The sequence below is a fragment of the Oncorhynchus gorbuscha genome, linkage group LG02 (assembly GCF_021184085.1).
Source record: "Oncorhynchus gorbuscha isolate QuinsamMale2020 ecotype Even-year linkage group LG02, OgorEven_v1.0, whole genome shotgun sequence".
Taxonomy (NCBI): domain Eukaryota; kingdom Metazoa; phylum Chordata; class Actinopteri; order Salmoniformes; family Salmonidae; genus Oncorhynchus; species Oncorhynchus gorbuscha.
In genome coordinates this window covers 48037070-48056862 of record NC_060174.1, presented here as the reverse complement: position 1 = coordinate 48056862, position 19793 = coordinate 48037070, and the positions used below count along the sequence as shown (strand labels likewise).

The 19793-nt window shown below is 40.8% G+C and overlaps 1 protein-coding gene across 1 annotated transcript in view; it reads left to right on the top strand.

The window, feature by feature from the left end:
* The window catches only part of LOC124003491 (spondin-1-like), a 131370-nt gene that overhangs the window by 45343 nt on the left and 66234 nt on the right, over positions 1–19793 (top strand). Inside the window, exons 4-6 of the mRNA XM_046311778.1 lie at positions 4229–4302; positions 4616–4738; positions 6695–6843. Of these exons, the coding sequence (XP_046167734.1) occupies positions 4229–4302; positions 4616–4738; positions 6695–6843 (346 nt within the window). The remainder of the gene's footprint in view (positions 1–4228; positions 4303–4615; positions 4739–6694; positions 6844–19793) is intronic.

The following is a 19793-nucleotide window of genomic DNA, read 5'->3' as shown; positions in this document are numbered from 1 at the left end:
GCCTCGACACAATCCTGTCTCAGAGCTCTACGGACAATTTCTTCGACCTCATTGCTTGTTTTTTTGCTCTGGCATTCTCTGTCAACTGTGGGACCTTATATAGACTGGTGTGTGCTTTTCCAAATTTAATTTACCACAGGTGTACTCCAAGTTGTAGAAACATTTCAAGGATGATCAATGAAAACAGGATGTACCTGAGCTAATAGCATAGCAAAGGGTCTGAATATTTCTGTGTTATTTCTGTTTTGTAATCAATTTGCTAACATTTCTAAAAACCTGTTCGCTTCGTCATTATGGGGTATTGTGTGTAGATTGAGGGAAACAATATTATTTTATGAATTTTTGAATAAGGCTGTAACGTAACAATGTGGAAACACACAGGCACACGCACGCACGCACGCACGCACGCACGCACGCACGCACGCACACACACACACACACACACACACACACACACACACACAGTGTATACTTTCCGAATACACTGTGTGTGTATTTATTTATTGGTCATAGGCCTAAGCCATGTCAAAATAGGTAGAATTGCAGGAAATTAGCTTTAAAACTGTAACATTTTCCTGGGGGAGGACCCCAAAACCCCACATCTATGGGTTGTGTCAGGGTGCAATGATTTTCAAGATGCAAAACCTCACTCCAAGCTTTCTTTGAAAGTTGGCAGCCAAGAAAATAGCACTTACATATGAAATTGCATTTGGATATGAATTTCATAACCTGTTAGATATGCTATGAACTCGTTATCAATAAGCCTCTTAACTGTAAACATGTTATACAGCCTAAAAACGAAAAATGTACTGTCACAACAGCTAGTGAGCAAGCAGTACGAATGCCCTTTAGCTGACCAATTCAACATTAGCTGACAAATTTTTGAGTGAACAACACATTTTGTACGGATCAACAGTTCATCACTGTTTTGACTATATCTTCAAAAGTTTATGTCTTCGTTAACATGTCATTTGTGGGGGATACTTGCTGGTACAGACCTAAAATGAATTGGCAGGAAAAGCACGATCAGATTTTGTGTCTTTTTATTGCATTGGCTTCATGAGTTGTGAAGCCAGGCGGCTAGGCGTTGCCTCAGTGGATTCCTAGAGTAGCTGAGCTACCCACGCACACACAAACTTGCATGATTAGCATAAAGGGAGGACACTGAGCCTAACCCTAATAATTCTCAAAAACGGTTGAAATTGGGTGTTAAATAACTATTTCCATGGCATATTGCTTGCTCACCTGAAAGCTCTTTCTTATGTTAAGAAATGTGAAATTGAGGTGAGATCGAATTGGTGCATGAATACTGAACAATTAAGCTCTGCTGTATAGATATTTAAGCGATATTTTTCCCTAACACATCCTGCCTCTCCATCCCCTGCCCTGTATTTACCCTGCAAATAGTGCTTAGCTTCACTGACTTAGTGCTAGATGTAACTCACTCATCTCTGCCGAGCTTTCTGAAGCTATATCCACAATAGTTACTTCTAATATATCTTCCCGTCCCATACGACAGATGGCTTATTGCAGTCCTGGTATTATTCCAATAAATGTTGCACTGAGAAACATCTGCTATGCAAATCCCGCCGTATTGCTGTCACTTTGTCTTTGCCTGTCAAAGCAGAGATACAGCTCTCTACCTCGTACCGGAGCGTCAGGCTGCCTGCCAGACAAAGGCCACGAAACACAGCTGCCAACTCTATCCACTGAACATCAAATAGAACTCAAATTACTGCTAGGAGAGGATCCAATTCTTCTCCCACTGAATCTCATAAAGGATATCACACTTAACAGCTGAGATCCCAAAACAATGCTCCTCCTTCTACACTACAGAGTCCTGTCATTAGTGCTAGTTTATCTGGTATACAGAAATGTCAACGGCTATTATGTCATAGGGCACGGCATATAAAGCCCTTAGAGGTTTGACCTGAATAGTGTCTTACGAGTTGACGAAGAAGAAAGGCAGACTCTCTCTTTGAGGGTGAGGTTAAAAAACAGTGTTTGAGAGTCAGATGAAGAAGAACGAGAGATGAAGGTCTACATGGAGCTTCCGCTCTCTATAGCCACCCTCTCCCCAGTGACAGAGAGATTGCAGGCGGGCAGCAGCACCGGAGACATGCGGAGCCAGGGCCCACAGGCCTGTGTGTGTGGGACCACAACTAAAGGATCCTAAACACTCCCGCAGGAACTAATGTTGTAGACAGAAGCCCAGCCCAAACCCTTGACGTGAAGAACATAACCATGGAGAGAGCCATGGAAGTCAGGGATATACACTGCTCAAAAAAATAAAGGGAACACTTAAACAACACAATGTAACTCCAAGTCAATCACACTTCTGTGAAATCAAACTGTCCACTTAGGAAGCAACACTGATTGACAATAAATTCCACATGCTGTTGTGCAAATGGAATAGACAACAGGTGAAAATTATAGGCAATTAGCAAGACACCCCCAATAAAGGAGTGGTTCTGCAGGTGGTGACAACAGACCACTTCTCAGTTCATATGCTTCCTGGCTTATGTTTTGGTCACTTTTGAATGCTGGCGGTGCTTTCACTCTAGTGGTAGCATGAGACGGAGTCACACAAGTGGCTCAGATAGTGCAGCTCATCCAGGATGGAACATCAATGCGAGCTGTGGCAAGAAGGTTTGCTGTGTCTGTCAGCGTAGTGTCCAGAGCATGGGGGCGCTACCAGGAGACAGGCCAGTACATCAGGAGACGTGGAGGAGGCCGTAGGAGGGCAACAACCCAGCAGCAGGATCGCTACCTCCGCCTTTGTACAAGGAGGAGCAGGAGGAGCACTGCCAGAGCCCTGCAAAATGACCTCCAGCAGGCCACAAATGTGCATGTGTCTGCTCAAACGGTCAGAAACAGACTCCATGAGGGTGGTATCAGGGCCCGACGTCCACAGGTGGGGGTTGTGCTTACAGCCCAACACCATGCCGGACGTTTGGCATTTGCCAGAGATCACCAAGATTGACAAATTTGCCACTGGCACCCTGTGCTCCTCACAGATGAAAGCAGGTTCACACACTACTGAGCCTCATTTTGACTTGTTTTAAGGACATTACATCAAAGTTGGATCAGACTGTAGTGTGGTTTTCCACTTTAATTATGAGTGTGAATCCAAATCCAGACCTCCATGGGTTGATACATTTGATTTCCATTGATAATTTTTGTGTGATTTTGGTATCAGCACATTCAACTATGTAAAGAAAAAAGTAATTAATAAGAATATTTCATTCATTCAGATCTAGGATGTGTTATTTTAGTGTTCCCTTTATTTTTTTGAGCAGTGTATTAACCAACTGCAACCAGCAAATGTTAAGATATTTACATTGGGTGAAAGTCATTAACTTGATGCACCTGTACCACATTTTATTTATTTATTTTACCTTTATTTAACTAGGCAAGTCGGTTAAGAACAAATTCTTATTTTCAATTACAGCCTAAGAACAGTGGGTTAACTGCCTTTTTGAGGGGCAGAATGACAGCTTTTTACCTTGTCAGCTCGGGGATTCGATCTTGCAAACTTTCGGTTACTAGTCCAACACTCTAACCACTAGGCTATCTGCCGCCCCATTTTAAAGTGAAATGATAGTGAAAATGATGTATTATAACATGCAAAGTCCCCGCTGAGCTCCATACAATGTAACTATGGCCTTTAGAACAGCTGTATGGCTGAGGATATACAGCTGTTGCGGAGAAAAGTTTGGGCTTGAGTTTGTCTGTTTGGAGAAACAGTGTCGTGGCCTCAGATCCTGTGGTTTGATGAGATGATCACAATTTTATCTTTTAACCCCCAAAAGGTTTTCGTCTACCGAGAATAGTCTCTCCTGGGAGACGAGCTGTAGAGAGTGTGAGACAGAGTAGTCATACAGTATCTGTCAAGAGTTTTGATGGACTGTCCTGAGGATCAGCCTCAGTCTGGCTCTCTGCACATTGGTATTCTGCTGAGGTTGATGGGGAGCAGGTCTGGCAGTGCCTCTGGCGTGCACTCTGACGGGGGGGATTTTACCACCTCTCCTCAGAGGAAACAGACAGTCAGTGCCTCTTGCACTCCTCACGTAACCTTGTTAAACCATCCGGAAGTCTCGCAAGCTTACATTCTTTTTCGCTACAGCGAGTGTGTGCGCGCGCCCCTGCGAGTTGTGAGCTAACATGAGCGCTGTATTGCATTGTGTTGTCAGTGAATAGAAGGAATGCTATTCTTTCTCCTCTGCAGGGCCAGCATTGTGCAGAAGAGGATAATTTACTTCCAGGATGAAGGTTCCCTCACTGTCAGACTGTGTGAGAAAGGTACAGCATATCTGTCCTATACGAATATTACTTCTCACTGGAACAGCCCAATGCTTTTATATGATCTGTTACTGTAGTATATTATAATGGAGATATTGAATGTAGTCATATTCAAAAATTATTTTAGGTCAAGCAAGATCACCATTCTTAACTTCACTTTGTGTTTGTGTGCATGGGGGGGTTGAGGGTTGTGTGTGTGTGTGTGTGTGTGTGTGTGTGTGTGTGTGTGTGTGTGTGTGTGTGTGTGTGTGTGTGTGTGGGTGGGTGTGTGTGTGTGTGGGTGTGGGTGGGTGTGTGTGTGTGTGTGTTTCAGAGGCTGTGTTCGGAGAGACCACAGAGAAGCCCCCTCCGGAATGCTGTGCCTGTGGGACGGCCAAGTACAGAGTCACCTTCTATGGGAACTGGTCGGAGAAAATTCACCCTAAAGACTACCCCAGTAAGTTCTTCACTGCAGTCATGTACTGTATGTACACCCACGCACATTGCACAATGCTGTACAACTTCCCACCTGTTGCTCAACTGTCCGTTTGCTCTGGAGTGTGAAAGGATCTGCACCGTTTATAGTCATTAAGCAAGACATGGTTTTGGAAGAAAAACAAAAATATTACATTTTACCCTGGACATATTTAGACTGTCTGTTGACTAGAGTTACATACTGCACGAAAGAACAGCACACTGTAGTTTAGAGCAGTGGTTCCCAACCTTTTTGGAACCGTGGCACACCTTGATGGAATATTAAATTCCGTGGCACACCTAAAATGTCCCTTCTAATTTATTTAGTGGTAATGACCTCATCTGATCCATACTGCAAATCATCTATTGTCTGTGACTTTTTTAAAAGGTTTGTTATAGTTTCATGGTGGTTCATTTGTGTGTATCCTTTTAAGAGCTTCCTGTCAATTTGAGCCAGAAAGAAAAACATGTAGCTCTGATAAAATAGGCCTTTTATAGTTTTGAACGATTTGGGCTAAAGATGAGCCAATGCCTTCTGCATTGTAAAGGTGCAACCACAGACGGAAAGCCATGCTCTGTTTAGTTATATGGCAGAGGCTGTAGTATAGCTAGTATAGCTAAACCCAGAGTAATGCTAAGCCCAAATGACTCATCAGATGTGCCTGTTCTAATCGTTTTCACAGACAAAGTAAAATCATACAAATGAGTTTGCTCGTGATGGGCACCCCTCAAAATGATACAAACATAACAACAGCCTGAGCGCACTGGACTTGAAACAACGATACGGATCGTAATCATGTGCCATTTAATGTTTTATCAGACCGGCACTGCATTCCACGGGTCATGTTTATAACAGTTTAAAAAACAAGATTAGGAAGGTTTTGCTGGACCCCCGAGAGTTCCTCACTAGAAACCAGTTTGGAACCACTGGTTTAGAGGATTTCTCTCAAATGATTTGTGTGTTGTTGGGATTTAAACAAATACGTTTCAGTAAGCCTAAGTCAGTAATACAGTATGATATTGGATAGCTGTTATGATACAGTCTCCTCTTTTGGAGCTGATGATCCGAACCACACACATATTCCCTGCAGTCAGTGTTATGTAGTCACAGCTTACAAAGGGAATCGCCATAAATAATTTGAGATGGGAAGAGGCTCTTTTGGCAGGAAACAAGAAACAAGTTTTGGTACAGTAAAGCACATCACATGGATTCTCTATAAGCCTGATGGGCTTAAAGAGATGAACTGTATAGTTTCCCTTTCCCTCCAGCTTGATATATAATCTTTCACGGAGGGAAGCGTATCATGGAAAAACGTAATTACATTCAAGGGTTTCTGAGGGGAGTGTTGAGTGGCCAATGTAAAAACAATGATATATACAAATTGGTTGGTGTGTGTGTGTGTTGTCTGACCGGGTCTATTCCAGCCTCAACTCTTTCAGTAATGATGAGGGCTCCACCAGTGGAAGTGCGGGCCTGTCACAGTATATCTAACAGTAGCCTTCCAGCCACATGCATGGCTAATGAACACTGTCTCCACCACTCTGCTGTTAGCCTCACACGCCCAGCAGACACAGTTAAAGCCAGGAGCGATCTGTCAGCCGTTACACCTACACATGTAGGAACTTAATTTTGCTACAGTTTGCTACAGCAGGAAAATAGGCCTGCAGCAACAGAACATGTGAATTATTATGTGGATTCTAATTCATCTACATTTTTGTAGGGGGTTGATAGATTTTTCATAAGGGAAAAGCAAGTCTTAAATTTCAAAGTGGAAATTGCAAACTTCAGTAGCCTTTTTTAAACCTCAAATGCACTACGAGTTTAACATGTCCTGCATTGCAGGAACGTTCTCCTGTAACATGGTGATCAAATTAAGATCCTACATCTGTACACAGACACACGCAGGCGACTTTGTTTCTCTGTCACCACCCTATACAGGACGCGCCAATCATTGGTCAGCCCTCATCGGGGCGTCCCACTCCAGGAGCTATGTCCTGTGGGAGTACGGTGGCTTCGCCAGCGAAGGGGTGAAACAGGTGGCAGAGCTGGGGTCTCCAGTTAAGATGGAGGAGGAGATAAGACAGAAGGTAGGTCCTAAAGAAACATCATGGGTTCCGAACTGTTCATGTTTGCCGATCCGCTATATCTGATCTTCAGACAAAAAGTGGCTTGGATCGGACTTTCTGATGTCTTAATGTGCCTGTCTCCGCTTCTGAAACAGCATGTCAAAGGTTGATCAGTTAATGGCAGGACCTCTCTGGCATATTAATGAATCACGCAAGTTTGTATATTGGCTGATCTGCACCGCTCTGCTATTTAGTGCTAATTCCGTGCTCTCGGGTGACATGGCAACAATAGTGTTGAGGCCAGGGACAGATGAGATGCAGAGGGGCATCATGGGATGGCTATGGAGGAGTGGTGGCATGACTAATGGAGGGAGAGGTGAGAAAGGATGGCCGCCTCACAGAGAATCTTAAAGGTCACACAGGAAAGGCTCATAACCCATGTGATCTTTTCTTTTCCACAGTGCTGTGAGGGCCGACTAATAATGGGAATGTTGACAAGTGTCAGATGGAAGATAGTGTTCTGTTTGACTTCCTGTCACAAGCAAATATGATTGGTTGTCACAGATTCTGGAGGTGGGCCACAATCACCAATTTCCGCTTTCAAATTTTCTGTTTATAATTCAATCTGTTGTTGTTGTAAAATAAATTACTGTGATATCAATCAAGGTTGAATTAAACCCATAGGAATGTGCTCAATATACATATATTACTGATTGAAATTGGTAATAAAATAGGGATAGAATACACAGGAAACATATTAGTTAATGGTCCATATAACGAGCAGTCTTTAGGTCGTGTTATGACTTTGTTTTTGGATGTGGATGTGGCAGTGACAAGTGTTTTTAAGTCCATAGAATTAGGTATTCAAATACTTGAATGGACATGAACCTTCGTATGACAGTATAAAAGGTCAGCCAGTGCTGTCATAAGATATTGTGTAAAACAATGCATTTGAAGATTATTTGCACAGTGGGCTCTAGTTTAACAAACCTAACGCAATGGTAAATCTAAGCGCTGGCTGAAGGTCTTTTCATATTTTCACAGCCAGAATTATGAGCACAATAGCTGGCGGTGGCTCAAAAGTGCTGGGTTTTGATGTATAAACAAGTTGTAAGTGTGACGAGGGTTTGGCCACTGGCCAATCAACGCATTCCATGGCTTATTTGAAAACGCAAAAAAACATTTAACCTTTATTTAACTAGGCAAGTCAGTTAAAGAACAAATTCTTATTTACAATGACAGCCAAACCCTAACCCAGATGACGCTGGGCCAATTGTGTGCCGCCCTATGGGACTCCCGATCACGGCCGGTTGTGATACCTGGAATTGAACCAGGGTCTGTAGTGATGCCTCTAGCACTGAGATGCAGTGCCTTGGACCACTAAGCCAATTGGCATTATTAATGCATGCTTTTGTCTCAAGTTCAACAATTTACAGACATAGACACACCATGAACAGAATTTAGACGTAGACACACATAAAGTAGAATTACAGAACATACAAGCGTTCTAGATAAAAAATGTATCATATATACCCCCGCATAAAGTCCTAATGACAATCACTTTCCTCAGTAACATGTGTCAACCAACCTTTTTGACACTTTTGCAATGATCTGTTCCGACTTGAAGAACCATTAAAAGTAAGTAGGAGTGAGACCGTAACTGGTATTTATTTCCTGACCTTATCGAAAAAGAACAGAAATAAAGCGCCAGTTTTCTCAAAATGGCCTTATCGATCATGGTATGCCAATGTTTAAGCCTACCTAGAGTCAACGTAGACCAGCCAACAGCACTATGGAGATCACAGTGCTGTCAGACGCTTTCAGTTAATACCTGGTCTGCAGCTAATAGTAATAGATGGAGGTGTAGATAATCAATTGCTTTCATGGCTCTATGCACCTCTGAGACAAAGGTTGGAAAGAGAACCTTGAGCAGGAGTGCTCGGGAGTGTACAGGGTGCTCACCTTTTAACCCTATTAAATAATTTGCCTGCATCAAGAAAATGCTGATTAAAAGAGTTCAGAATAGAGGTTTTCTCAGTTACCACCTGTGAGTCTACCAGCAGTTGTCTAGGAAGCTGTGCATCTTTTTTGTGCACTCCAAATCTTTCACTACTCGCCAACCTTCGTATGGATTATTCAGATTCTCAAACAGTAGATTTGAGGTAGTAGTCTGCTTTCAGTTTTCAGGTCCTAGCTACACCCTGATTAATTCTGAATGCATTTAAAAGCCATCCAACCATCAGCTGAATAAGACCCTCTTATTGACGGTCTTTGCGTTTTGGTCAAGTAATGGCAACATAAAAAAAATATAATAATAAATGACATGTCTGCTCCAATAGCCTATGTTTGGAGTGTTGGCAGTCAACATTGTTGTAAATTGCTTCAAGGAGCCTAGCCTATATGTCTTTACACGTCTCCTAAAATAGAAAACACTTGGCTCTTGTAAATGTTATTTTATGTTTGAGGCATGTTCTCAAAAACAAAATATAGCTTAGGCCTGCCATTGATGCTATATTATTGAACTGAATAATTTAAGTACGTTTGGATGAATACTTGAACAAGCAAAATATAGTATGCAGGTAGGTAGGTGTGTGGATGTTTTAGGATGTGCGGTATATTTCAATTCAAGGCACTCTGAAGAATAGACCATTTAAACACCTTTTATGGGTAGGCTACTTTACAAGGTCAGGATATAAAATACATGACCCATTGCTGTTGACCTAGCCTTAGTAGCTGAGGCTTAGGGCAAGGATACCCTATGGAGGGTTGGATATGAAATGAAAAACAAGCTATCTTTTTTTTTAAACAGCAATATTTATAAATAAGATGAGGTCAGAAGCATGATATCATAAATTGCTTTATGCATAACATTTGCACCTCCATACAAAATACTAGGCTCCTGTCAATTGTATCGTTGCCTATGTAAAAGGCAGATTCTCAGAAAACGGACGAGGTGTGCTTATTGAAAGGGGGGATGTATATCCTACTTGAACAAGAAAAATGCAAGTATGTACAGTATGTTGTGAATTATGAAAAAACACGAGGGCAAAAACCTCCAAAATATTTCAAAGCACTCTCAGTAGACCATTTCAAACCCCTTTATTCATAGGCTACTTGGCTAATGGCCAGAATAAAATATGCATCTCTGCAATGCTGCTAAACCAGCCTGATTAAGGTTTATAGTCAAATTAAACAAAATGGGGGGAACCAATCACTGGCACAAAAGGCACATCTCTTTTCCATGGGCATTGTGCACCATGGCTGGATAGGCTGTGCTTCCACCCTCAAAGTCCCATGCCATTATCAACTGCATTACCATTGAGACCTGCTTTTTGTGGGTCTCAAAACTTTGAACTTTTGCACTTGTTTTTGACACACCTCAATATTGCCACCCCTCCCATCTCAGCACAAGCGAGCTGCCGAACCTAGCCGAAATTGCAGAAACTAGCGTTGCATGGAATAGCCTTTCTTTCTCAGCACAATAATAGACTGACGAGTTTCAGAAGAAAGTTATTTGTTTCTGGCCATTTTGAGCCTGTAATCAAACCGACAAATGCTGATGCTCCACATACAGATCAATTAGCCTTTTAAAATTATAAACTTGGATTAGCTAACACAACGTGCCATTGGAACACATGAGTCATGGTTGCTGATAATGGGCCTCCTTGGCGTTTTTCCTATTTGGTTGCATTACAACCTATAATTTAAATGGATTTTTATTTGATTTCATGTAATGGACATACACAAAATAGTCAAAATTGGTGAAGTGTAATGAAAAATTTTAGAAATAAAAATTACAAAAGAGAAGGAGAGAATTAAGAATCTTACTCTTTCTCCTGTTGTCTCGGCTATAAAAATAAAAATAAAGTTAAACTCACGGTTAGCCAGAGATTTGTCCATTTGGGTGAAGAGTTTTGCTGACTAAGGTTGAAAGCTAGTCTAAAGCCTCTTACAGTTGAAGTCATAATTTTACATACAATTAGGTTGGAGTTATTGAAACTTGTTTTTCAACCACTCCACAAATTTGTTGTTAACAAACTATAATTTTGGCAAGTCGGTTAGGACATCTACTTTGTGCATGACACAAGTAATTTTTCCAACAATTGTTTACAGACAGATTATTTCACTTATAATTCACTGTATCACAATTCCAGTGGGTCAGAAGTTTACATACACTAAGTTGACTTTGCCTTTAAACAGCTTGGAAAATTCCAGAAAATGATGTCATGGCTTTAGAAGCTTCTGATAGGTTAATTGACATAATTTGAGTCAATTGGAGGTGTACCTGTGGATGTATTTCAAGGCCTACCTTCAAACTCAGTCCCCCTGTGCTTGACATCATGGGAAAATCAAAAGAAATCAGCCAAGACCTGTATGGCTGTGGACCTCCACATATCTGGTTCATCCTTTGGAGCAATTTCCAAACGCCTGAAGGTACCGTGTTCATCTGTACAAACAATAGTACGCAAGTATAAACACCATGGGACCACGCAGCCATCATACCGCTCAGGAAGAAGAAGCATTAGAGATTAACGTACTTTGGTGTGAAAAGTGTAAATCAATCCCAGAACAACAGCAAAGGACCTTGTGAAGATGCTGGAGGAAACAGGTACAAAAGTATATATGTCCACAGTAAAACAAGTCCTGTATCAACATAACCTGAAAGGCCGCTCAGCAAGGAAGAAGCCTCTGCCACAAAACCACCATAAAAAAGCAAGACTACGGTTTGTAACTGCACATGGGGACAATTATTGTACTTTTCGGAGAAATGTCCTCTGGTCTGATGAAACAAAAATAGAACTGTTTGGCCATAATGACCATCGTTATGTTTAGAGGGAAAAGGGGGAGACTTTAAAGCCGAAGAACACCATCCCAACTGTGAAGCATGAGGGTGGCAGCATCATGTTGTGGGGGTGCTTTGCTGCAGGAGGGTCTGGTGCACTTCACAAAATAATTGCATCATGAGGGAGGAAAATTATGTGGATATATTGCACCATTATTCCTCCTCCACCAAATTTTGCAGTGGGCACTATGCATTACGGCAGGTAGCATCCGCCAAACCCAGTTTCGTCAGCCGGTTTTGAACAGACATTTTACTTGTGGGTCAGCTTCTCATTTCAGACGGACATCTTTATACATAAAAGTATTTTTTATTTTTTTAATGTATGAGCTCACTGTCTCACTAAAGGAATATGAGATAGTGTGTTACCACATGGTGTTCTAGCCCTTTTGAAACAAATTGTGGTCATTACAGATCCATCACTTCTAAATTCAGCCAATTGTCTCAATTATTTATTTATTTGATCAATAATTCATTAATTAGAGAAACTTTTTATGATCGTGTTGTTCCAATAGCAAAATCTAGGTATAACTTGCAATGTGTTGTAAATTGGTTAAAGGTATGGATTTTATCATACAAATATGTGATCACAAACAAAGTGAGAAAAACACTCTTTAAAATAACTAAGGTGTTACCTGTTAACATTTTGTCAATCTGGGACAGAATCTCTTGAGCATTTGTTTTTCTAATGTGTGTATGTGACTGTGTTGTGGGTGGGTTTTCAGCTGGATTTAGGTAGAATGTTTTGGTACAGTAGGGACATCCATCTGCAAGCTTTCTGATGTTCATCTTGTTTTTGATTGTCAAAAGATTCTCCACTAACAAAATGTATGTGATGAATTTGATTATAAAATGCATAAAAAACATCATATTCAATATTTCTAAAGGTAGATTTAAATACTCACATTGAATATTATGCTCTTTAAGAAAAAGACGGAAATTAAACCAATTGATACTCTTAAGCTTTTCACATTTCTTTGAATGTAAAAACCCTGTGTGTTTCTGTTTTTGTGTTTGTTTGTTTGATGCTTTGTGTTACAAAAATCGATACTGTACATCAGGGGTCCCCAAACTTTTTCCTGTGAGGGCCACATAACTTTTCCCTTCTCTGATGGGGGGCCGGTGTCAGTTTGTAACAGAAAAAGTGTGACGATCGTAGGGGAGCTTAAAAAATGTATTGTTTTCCAGAAAGCCACACATAACCAAATAACCCTTTCCAGGTTCTTTACAGAAAAAAAGTCAGGAAACAAATAATAACACAATTAATGAAATAAATAATAACTAAATAACCCTCTCTGAGTTCTTCACAGAAAAAACAGGAAATAAATAATAACTAAAGAACTCTCTCTGGGTTCTTCATAGAAAAAAAAGCCATGGAACATTAACTTTCTGTCGTGCCATGCACAATCTTAACAGATAAAAGTTCAGCTCAGTTGTCAGAGCAGAATCTCTCTGACACATATGAGCAGTCTCTTAAAGTTCTTGTGTTCCTTCCTTATAATCGTTTTGTGGGTTCCAGTAGGCTTGTAGACACCGCTGTTTGCAGCTCTCTCTCATCAACTTCCCTGTGAAAACCACAAAAGAAGCAGGTTGAGAAACTGAACTAAGTGATACAGCACCTACACAGCACAATACATTTCACTACCAGTATGGTTGTAAAGATGGATTTTATCCCAGTAGATTTTATTATGATTATATTTGTTTATGCTCAGAATGACTCATTCAAGTCAGAAAAGTGAGCTTACCTATGTATGTTCATCAGTGTGAACTGTGGGCCTGCATCTGGCTGGTGAGAAGTTGAATATCAGGTTCCATTCTAGTTACAGCCAGTCTCAAGCACTGATGCAAATGTTCATCTGTCAATCTTGATCTCATCGGGGTTTTCAGCAGTTTCATGCGAGAAAAGGTTTTCTCGCAGATATACGTGCTGCCAAAAACTGTGGACATTTTCATTGCGTGTTTTTTGATGTTTGGATATGTGTCGTTTGGGAGGGCGGCATAGAAGTCAATGAGACTGTTGGGCTTGAATGCGTCTTTCAGAACATCACAGTTCTGTAACTCAGCCAACTCAAACTGATATGAAGGCTGGGCTTCATCAACGTCGGCAACAAAGGGGTTCTGAAAAAGACGGATTTCTTTTGCATGAACATGTAGTTCACTGAATCGCACACCGAACTCCGCCTTCAGCATTTCCAGTGCTTCCACACACTTTTCAGCTGGGAACGGGACCGCTGGGTTCTCTGTCGACAGGTTTTGGGTAGCAGGAAGATGGACGAAGTTGCGCTTTTTCACTTGTTCCAAAAGCAGCGCTAATTTCACCTCAAATGCTTTTATGTGTGAATACATGTTGCAAATGAGTTTCCCCTCGCCTTGTAGCTGCAAGTTAAGGCTGTTAAGTATTTCTGTCACGTCTGTTAAAAATGCGAGGTGCCATTTCCATTCTGGGTCGATCAGCTCTGGGACCGTTTTGTCTTTTAAATGAAGAAATGCGTTAATTTCGGGTAGCAGCTCGTGAAAACGCCTCAAAACTCTGCCCCGGCTCAGCCATCGGACCTCTGTGTAGTACAGCACATCTCCGCGTAGACTCCAGTTCAGACAGGAATTCTTGGAACTGCCTGTGTTTAAGTCCCTTTGCTCTGATGAATGTGCTGACGGGCCGTATCCGGCCCGCGGGCCGTAGTTTGGTGACCACTGCTGTACATCCTTCTTAAAATTTGTAACACATTTTATTGCGTATCCTTCACAATGGATGGATTTTTCTTTTTTAAACAATGGCTGCCATTTTTAAAGCATTCTAGAACTTTGAGGGTTTGCCATAGCCACTCTAGAAATTTCATAGGATCTCTATGCTCATCCCTTCTGTTATCCATCCATTGCTGTGCCCTGGCATGTTAACAGTCTACATCATTCATCATACCTGTCATCTGTTTGCTTTGGAATGGCATCTCCTTGATCATATATCAATGTGGCCATCAGAGTTCTTGTTTTTTTACATGATTCTATGGTGGCCATACTGTAAACATTTCTCTCTGAAGATGAAGCCATAAGAGGAAGATATTTAAAGTGAAATCATAGATATGACAGCAGGGTTAGATAATCAGTGTTTTGGCATCTGTGAGTGTCTCTCTGACAACATGGCTGTGTCTGGGAGAGTGCGTTTGGGGTTTCTGCTGTCTGGTCTATGGAGTGTTTTTCGTAGAGATCGTCAGTCTGTTCCATCTGCGTATTGTTTTATTTGCTGAGTACGAAACAAGGTCATCTTTATTTAGATTACTGTGATTTCTCAGTCATTGCTAATCCAAAATAGAGAATAAAGTTGCTGCACACACACAGATCCAGAGGTAAAACTGATGCTTCATTTGTCAAAGCTCACACAATAAATTCTAGATGTCTCGATGTTTGTGACAGTGACGAATGCTTCATGCTGTATAGGATTAAATGCAACTACATACAGTGGCAAGAAACAGCATGTGAACCCTTTGGAAATACCTGGATTTCTGCATAAATTTGTATTCAAATTTGATCTGATCTTCATTTAGGTCACAACAATAGACAAACACAGTCTGCTTAAACTAATAAAACAAACAATTATACGTGTTCATGTATTTATTGAACACACCGTGTAAGCATTCACAGTGCAGGGTGGGAAAAGTAAGTGAAGCCTTGCATTTAATAACTGGTTGACCCTCTGGCAGCAATAACCTCAACCAAACTTTCTGTAGTTGTGGATCAGACCTGCACAACGGTCAGGAGGACTTTTAGACTATTCCTCTTTAGAAAACTGCTTAAGTTCAGCAATATTCTTGGGATGTCTGGTGTGAACTGCTCTCTTGAGGTCATGCCACAGCATCTCAATCGGGTTGAGGTCAGGACTCCAGAAGGCGTATTTTCTTCTGTTGAAGCCATTTTTGTTGATTTACTTCTGTGTTTGGGTTGTTGCCTTGTTGCATTACCGAACTTCTGTGGAGCTTCAATTGGTGGACCGATAGCATAACATTCTCCTGCAAAATGTCTTGATAAACTTCGGAATTCATTTTTTCTGTCTGATAGCAAGCTGTCCAGGCCCTGAGGCTGCAAAGCAACCCCAAACTATGGTGTTCCCTCCACCATACTTTAGTGTTGGGATGAGGTTTTGATGTTGGTGTGCTGTGCCTTTTTTTCTCCACACACAGTGTTGTTTGTTCCTTCCAAACAACTCAACTGTAGTTTCATCTGTCCACAGAATATTTTTCCAGTAGCGCTGTGGAACTTCCAGGTGCGCTTTTGCAAACTTCAGACATGCAGCAATGTTTTTTTTGGACAGCCTTGACTTTTTTTGTGGTGTCACAGGTAATTCCAAAGGGTTCACATACCTTTTCTTGCCACTGTAGCTCTAAGCCACAGCAATTTAGTCTATTCTGTTGAATTGAGACACTGGCTATCGGGTGTTGTAGAATGCCCTTTCTTTCTCACATGATAAGGGTAGATTATAACATTCCTAGCTCATCATTTGACAATGCCCCGGGAAGGCACATTGTCCGGTTATGGGATGATTACATTTTCTAATTCTGCTACTGACCTTGGGGAAATGCTACTGAAGGAGCTCAGCATTCATTTCTTGCCAGGGAAGGGACATAGTTTCTTCTTAACACTGAAACGCTAGTACATAACAGTAGCATCAAGATAAGGCAGGGCAAAACATGGATTAATCTGTATATACTTAAGAGACACCATAGGACAAGAGCTGGAAGTGACGCTCAGAATGTAAATCTACATGTTCTGAACACTTTATTACAATGTTTTGTTGGATATTTTTGTAAATAATGAATAAAGATTCAAGCTAGAATCTGCAGTTAAAACAATAACAAAGTTGCCACCCTGCCTCTGTTTTGATAAAATGATGATGGATGGGTTTGGAAAAATATATCCACACTGAAATTTATAGAGAGAGCTACGGCTGCAAGGACTGACCATCCATGATTTTTTTTAACCGTGTTTTGAGGCTATAGACCTTTTTAATTGTCAAAACAATAATATGTTCTATATGCATGTGCAACCAAGAGGTTCCCCAGTAAACATCAGGTGCTGCAGTGTGCCATAATTGCCAGTTAGCTAGCCATGTAGCTAGTTAGTTGTCTAGCTAGCACAAATTTACAAGTTCGTATTTCTTGATTCAACCAAAAAACAGATCACAAAATTTATATACACACATTGACTTTTTTAGTGGATCTGGTAGTAACAAAACATTTATCAGATGCCACGACCTCTGCAGACCCTTACATAAGTGTGCTGATGGGCCTATTTTCCGTTTATTATTCGTTTTCTCTAGTGGTGTTAGCTAAATACATTTGGCTAGCACAGCAAATAACCACTGAGCTGGTGTGATGTGAAGGTAGAGAATGTTCCGCTTACTTTGTTAGCCAGCTAGATAGAGATTAATTTATCTAATGACAGCCAACAATATAATTAAACTAAATGTAGCTAGCATATGAGTCCAATGTTTGACGACCACATTGTGTATGTCAAAAGTGAGCTAGCAGCAGTAATTACCCCGCTATCAACCCCTCTCTCGCCCTCACAAATCTGTCTCTACTAGCTCTTAATTTTCTGTTTTTCAAAACACAACTCTATTTTACCCAGCTGTATTGCCTACTTAGTTTCAATTAAGAAACATAATAATGAACCGCTAGCTTTTGCTAGGCATGTAATATTGACCTCCGGTTATGAGACCTAGCTAGTGGTTTGTTTACATGGAGTAAAGCCAGACTATAACACAAATGCTAGTGCAAACACCTTGAGGTGATGATGTTGAACTGCATATAATTACACCAGGATGATACATAAAATGAAGCAAACAAATTGCAACTTTATGTTAAGCAACATTTATTTTGAAATTAAATCAAATGATCCTTAATATATTTCTTTCTGCACAACCTCATTATAGTGATATTTGCTAATAATGTCTCTCTCCTGTGCATGTCATTCTTAAAGGGGCATTCAGGCAGTTGTTACATACAATTTTGGAGTCATTAATTAATGATATGCACCCATTGATTCTTGAAGAATGGAAAGGTCAAATGCTTTATTATCTAAATGTTAAAAGTGTGTGGGTGATGGATGGAGGGAGACAAAATGGTGCAGTTTGAGGCTATGTTGCGGAGAGTGATGCAGGCGCTGGAGATGGAGGTTGAAGCAGGGGGGACTGGGTAGGACTGATGTTGTGGATATTTGTGTGGGTCTGTATGTTGTCGATTTTATATGTATGTTTTGTATTGTTAAAAAAAACATGATTCATGAAGAATATAACTTAGAAATGCCTCATGAGCTTAGATAACTGTCATACCCCATCAGAACCCAAAGTATAAGCTTGTTTTACTCCAATGTTTGTAAACAAAGTAAATGTAAACAAATACTATATAGCCTAAAAACCTGTTTAAGTCTATAATTTTGATAGCATGGATGGTCAGTTATAGCATCCATGTGTCTAATGAATTTGAGAGTGGTAACATTTCTCCAGCCCCATCTGTCAGCTTTTTACTGAAATCGGAGCAGGAACTATGCTTTGTTATTGTTTCAACTTGATTGCTGCTGTAAGGCCAGGGCCGGCGCCAGATCGAATCAGTTGGACGGACATTTGATTTCCATAGGCGGACACATGTTTTTTTTTCACGGTACACCTCATGTGTGAACACCATAACCATTGGGCCTCGGGTGACTGCAACATTCTAACAGAATAATTAATTCATTTTATATATGCTGTCACATGTAGAAAATAGGCAGAATCTACCATACATCTAAAGCTGATTTGTGAAGGTGCTGGAGGCAAAACTGGAGAAACACTTCTATCACAAAGATTATAATTTGGCTGTGTTTATGAAGGTCTTAGGTAACATTTGACTGGTACTGTATATATATTCTAAGGGTTAGACACACTGACTCATTCCAGGGTTTTTCTTTATTTTTACTATTTTCTACATTGTAGAATAATAGTGAAGACATCAACACTATGAAATAAAACATATGGAATCATGTAGTAATAAAAAAATGTGTTACACAAATTCTTCGAGGTAGCCACCCTTTGCCTTGATGACAACTTTGCACACTCTTGGCATTCTCTCAACCAGCTTCATGACATAGTCACCGGGAATGCATTTAAATTAACAGGTGTGCCTTGTTAGAAGTGAATTTATGGAATTTATTTTCTTAATGCGTTTGAGTCAATCAGTTGTGTTGTGACAAGGTAGTGGTGATATACAGAGAATGCCGGATTTGGTTAAAGACCAAGTCCATTTATGGCAAGAACAGCTCAAATAAGCAAATAGAAATGACAGTTTGTCATTAATTTAAGACATGTAGGTCAGTCAATCTGAAAAATTTCAAGAACTTTGAAAGTTTCTTCAAGTGCAGTTGCAAAAACCATCAAGCGCTATGATGAAACTGGCTCTCATGAGGACTGTCACAGGAGAGGAAAACCCAGAGTTACCTCTGCTGCAGAGGATAAGTTCATTAGAGTTACCAACCTCAGACTGCAGCCCAAATAAATGCTCATCTCAACATCAAATCAGGCCTTCATGCTAGAATTGCTGCAAAGAAACCACTACTAAAGGACACCATTAATAAGAAGAGACTTGCTTGGACCAAGAAACATGAGCAATGGACATTAGACCGGTGGAAATCTGTCCTTTGGTCTGATGTGTCCAAATTAGAGATTTTTGGTTCCAACCGCATTTTCTTTGTGAGACACAGAGTAGGTGAACAGATGATCTCCGCATGTGTGGTTCCCACCGTGAAGCATGGAGGAGGAGGTGTGATGGTACGGGGGTGCTTTGCTGCTAACGCTGTCTGTGATTTATTTAGAATTCAAGGCACACTTAACCACCGTGGCTACCACAGCATTCCCATCCCACCCATATGCCCCATTATCTCCTGTGTATTTATACCTGTGTTCTCTGGTTGTCTGTTGCCAGTTCGTCTTGTCAGGTCTTACCAGTGTGCTTTCCCATCGTCCTGTTTCTCAAGTTCTGTTTCCTAGTTTTTCCTGGTTCTGACCATTCTGCCTGCCCTGACCCTGCCCTTTGCCTGCCCCGTGTTTATAATAAATTATCTGAGAACTATACTATCTGCCTCCTGTGTCTGCATCTGGGTCATATCC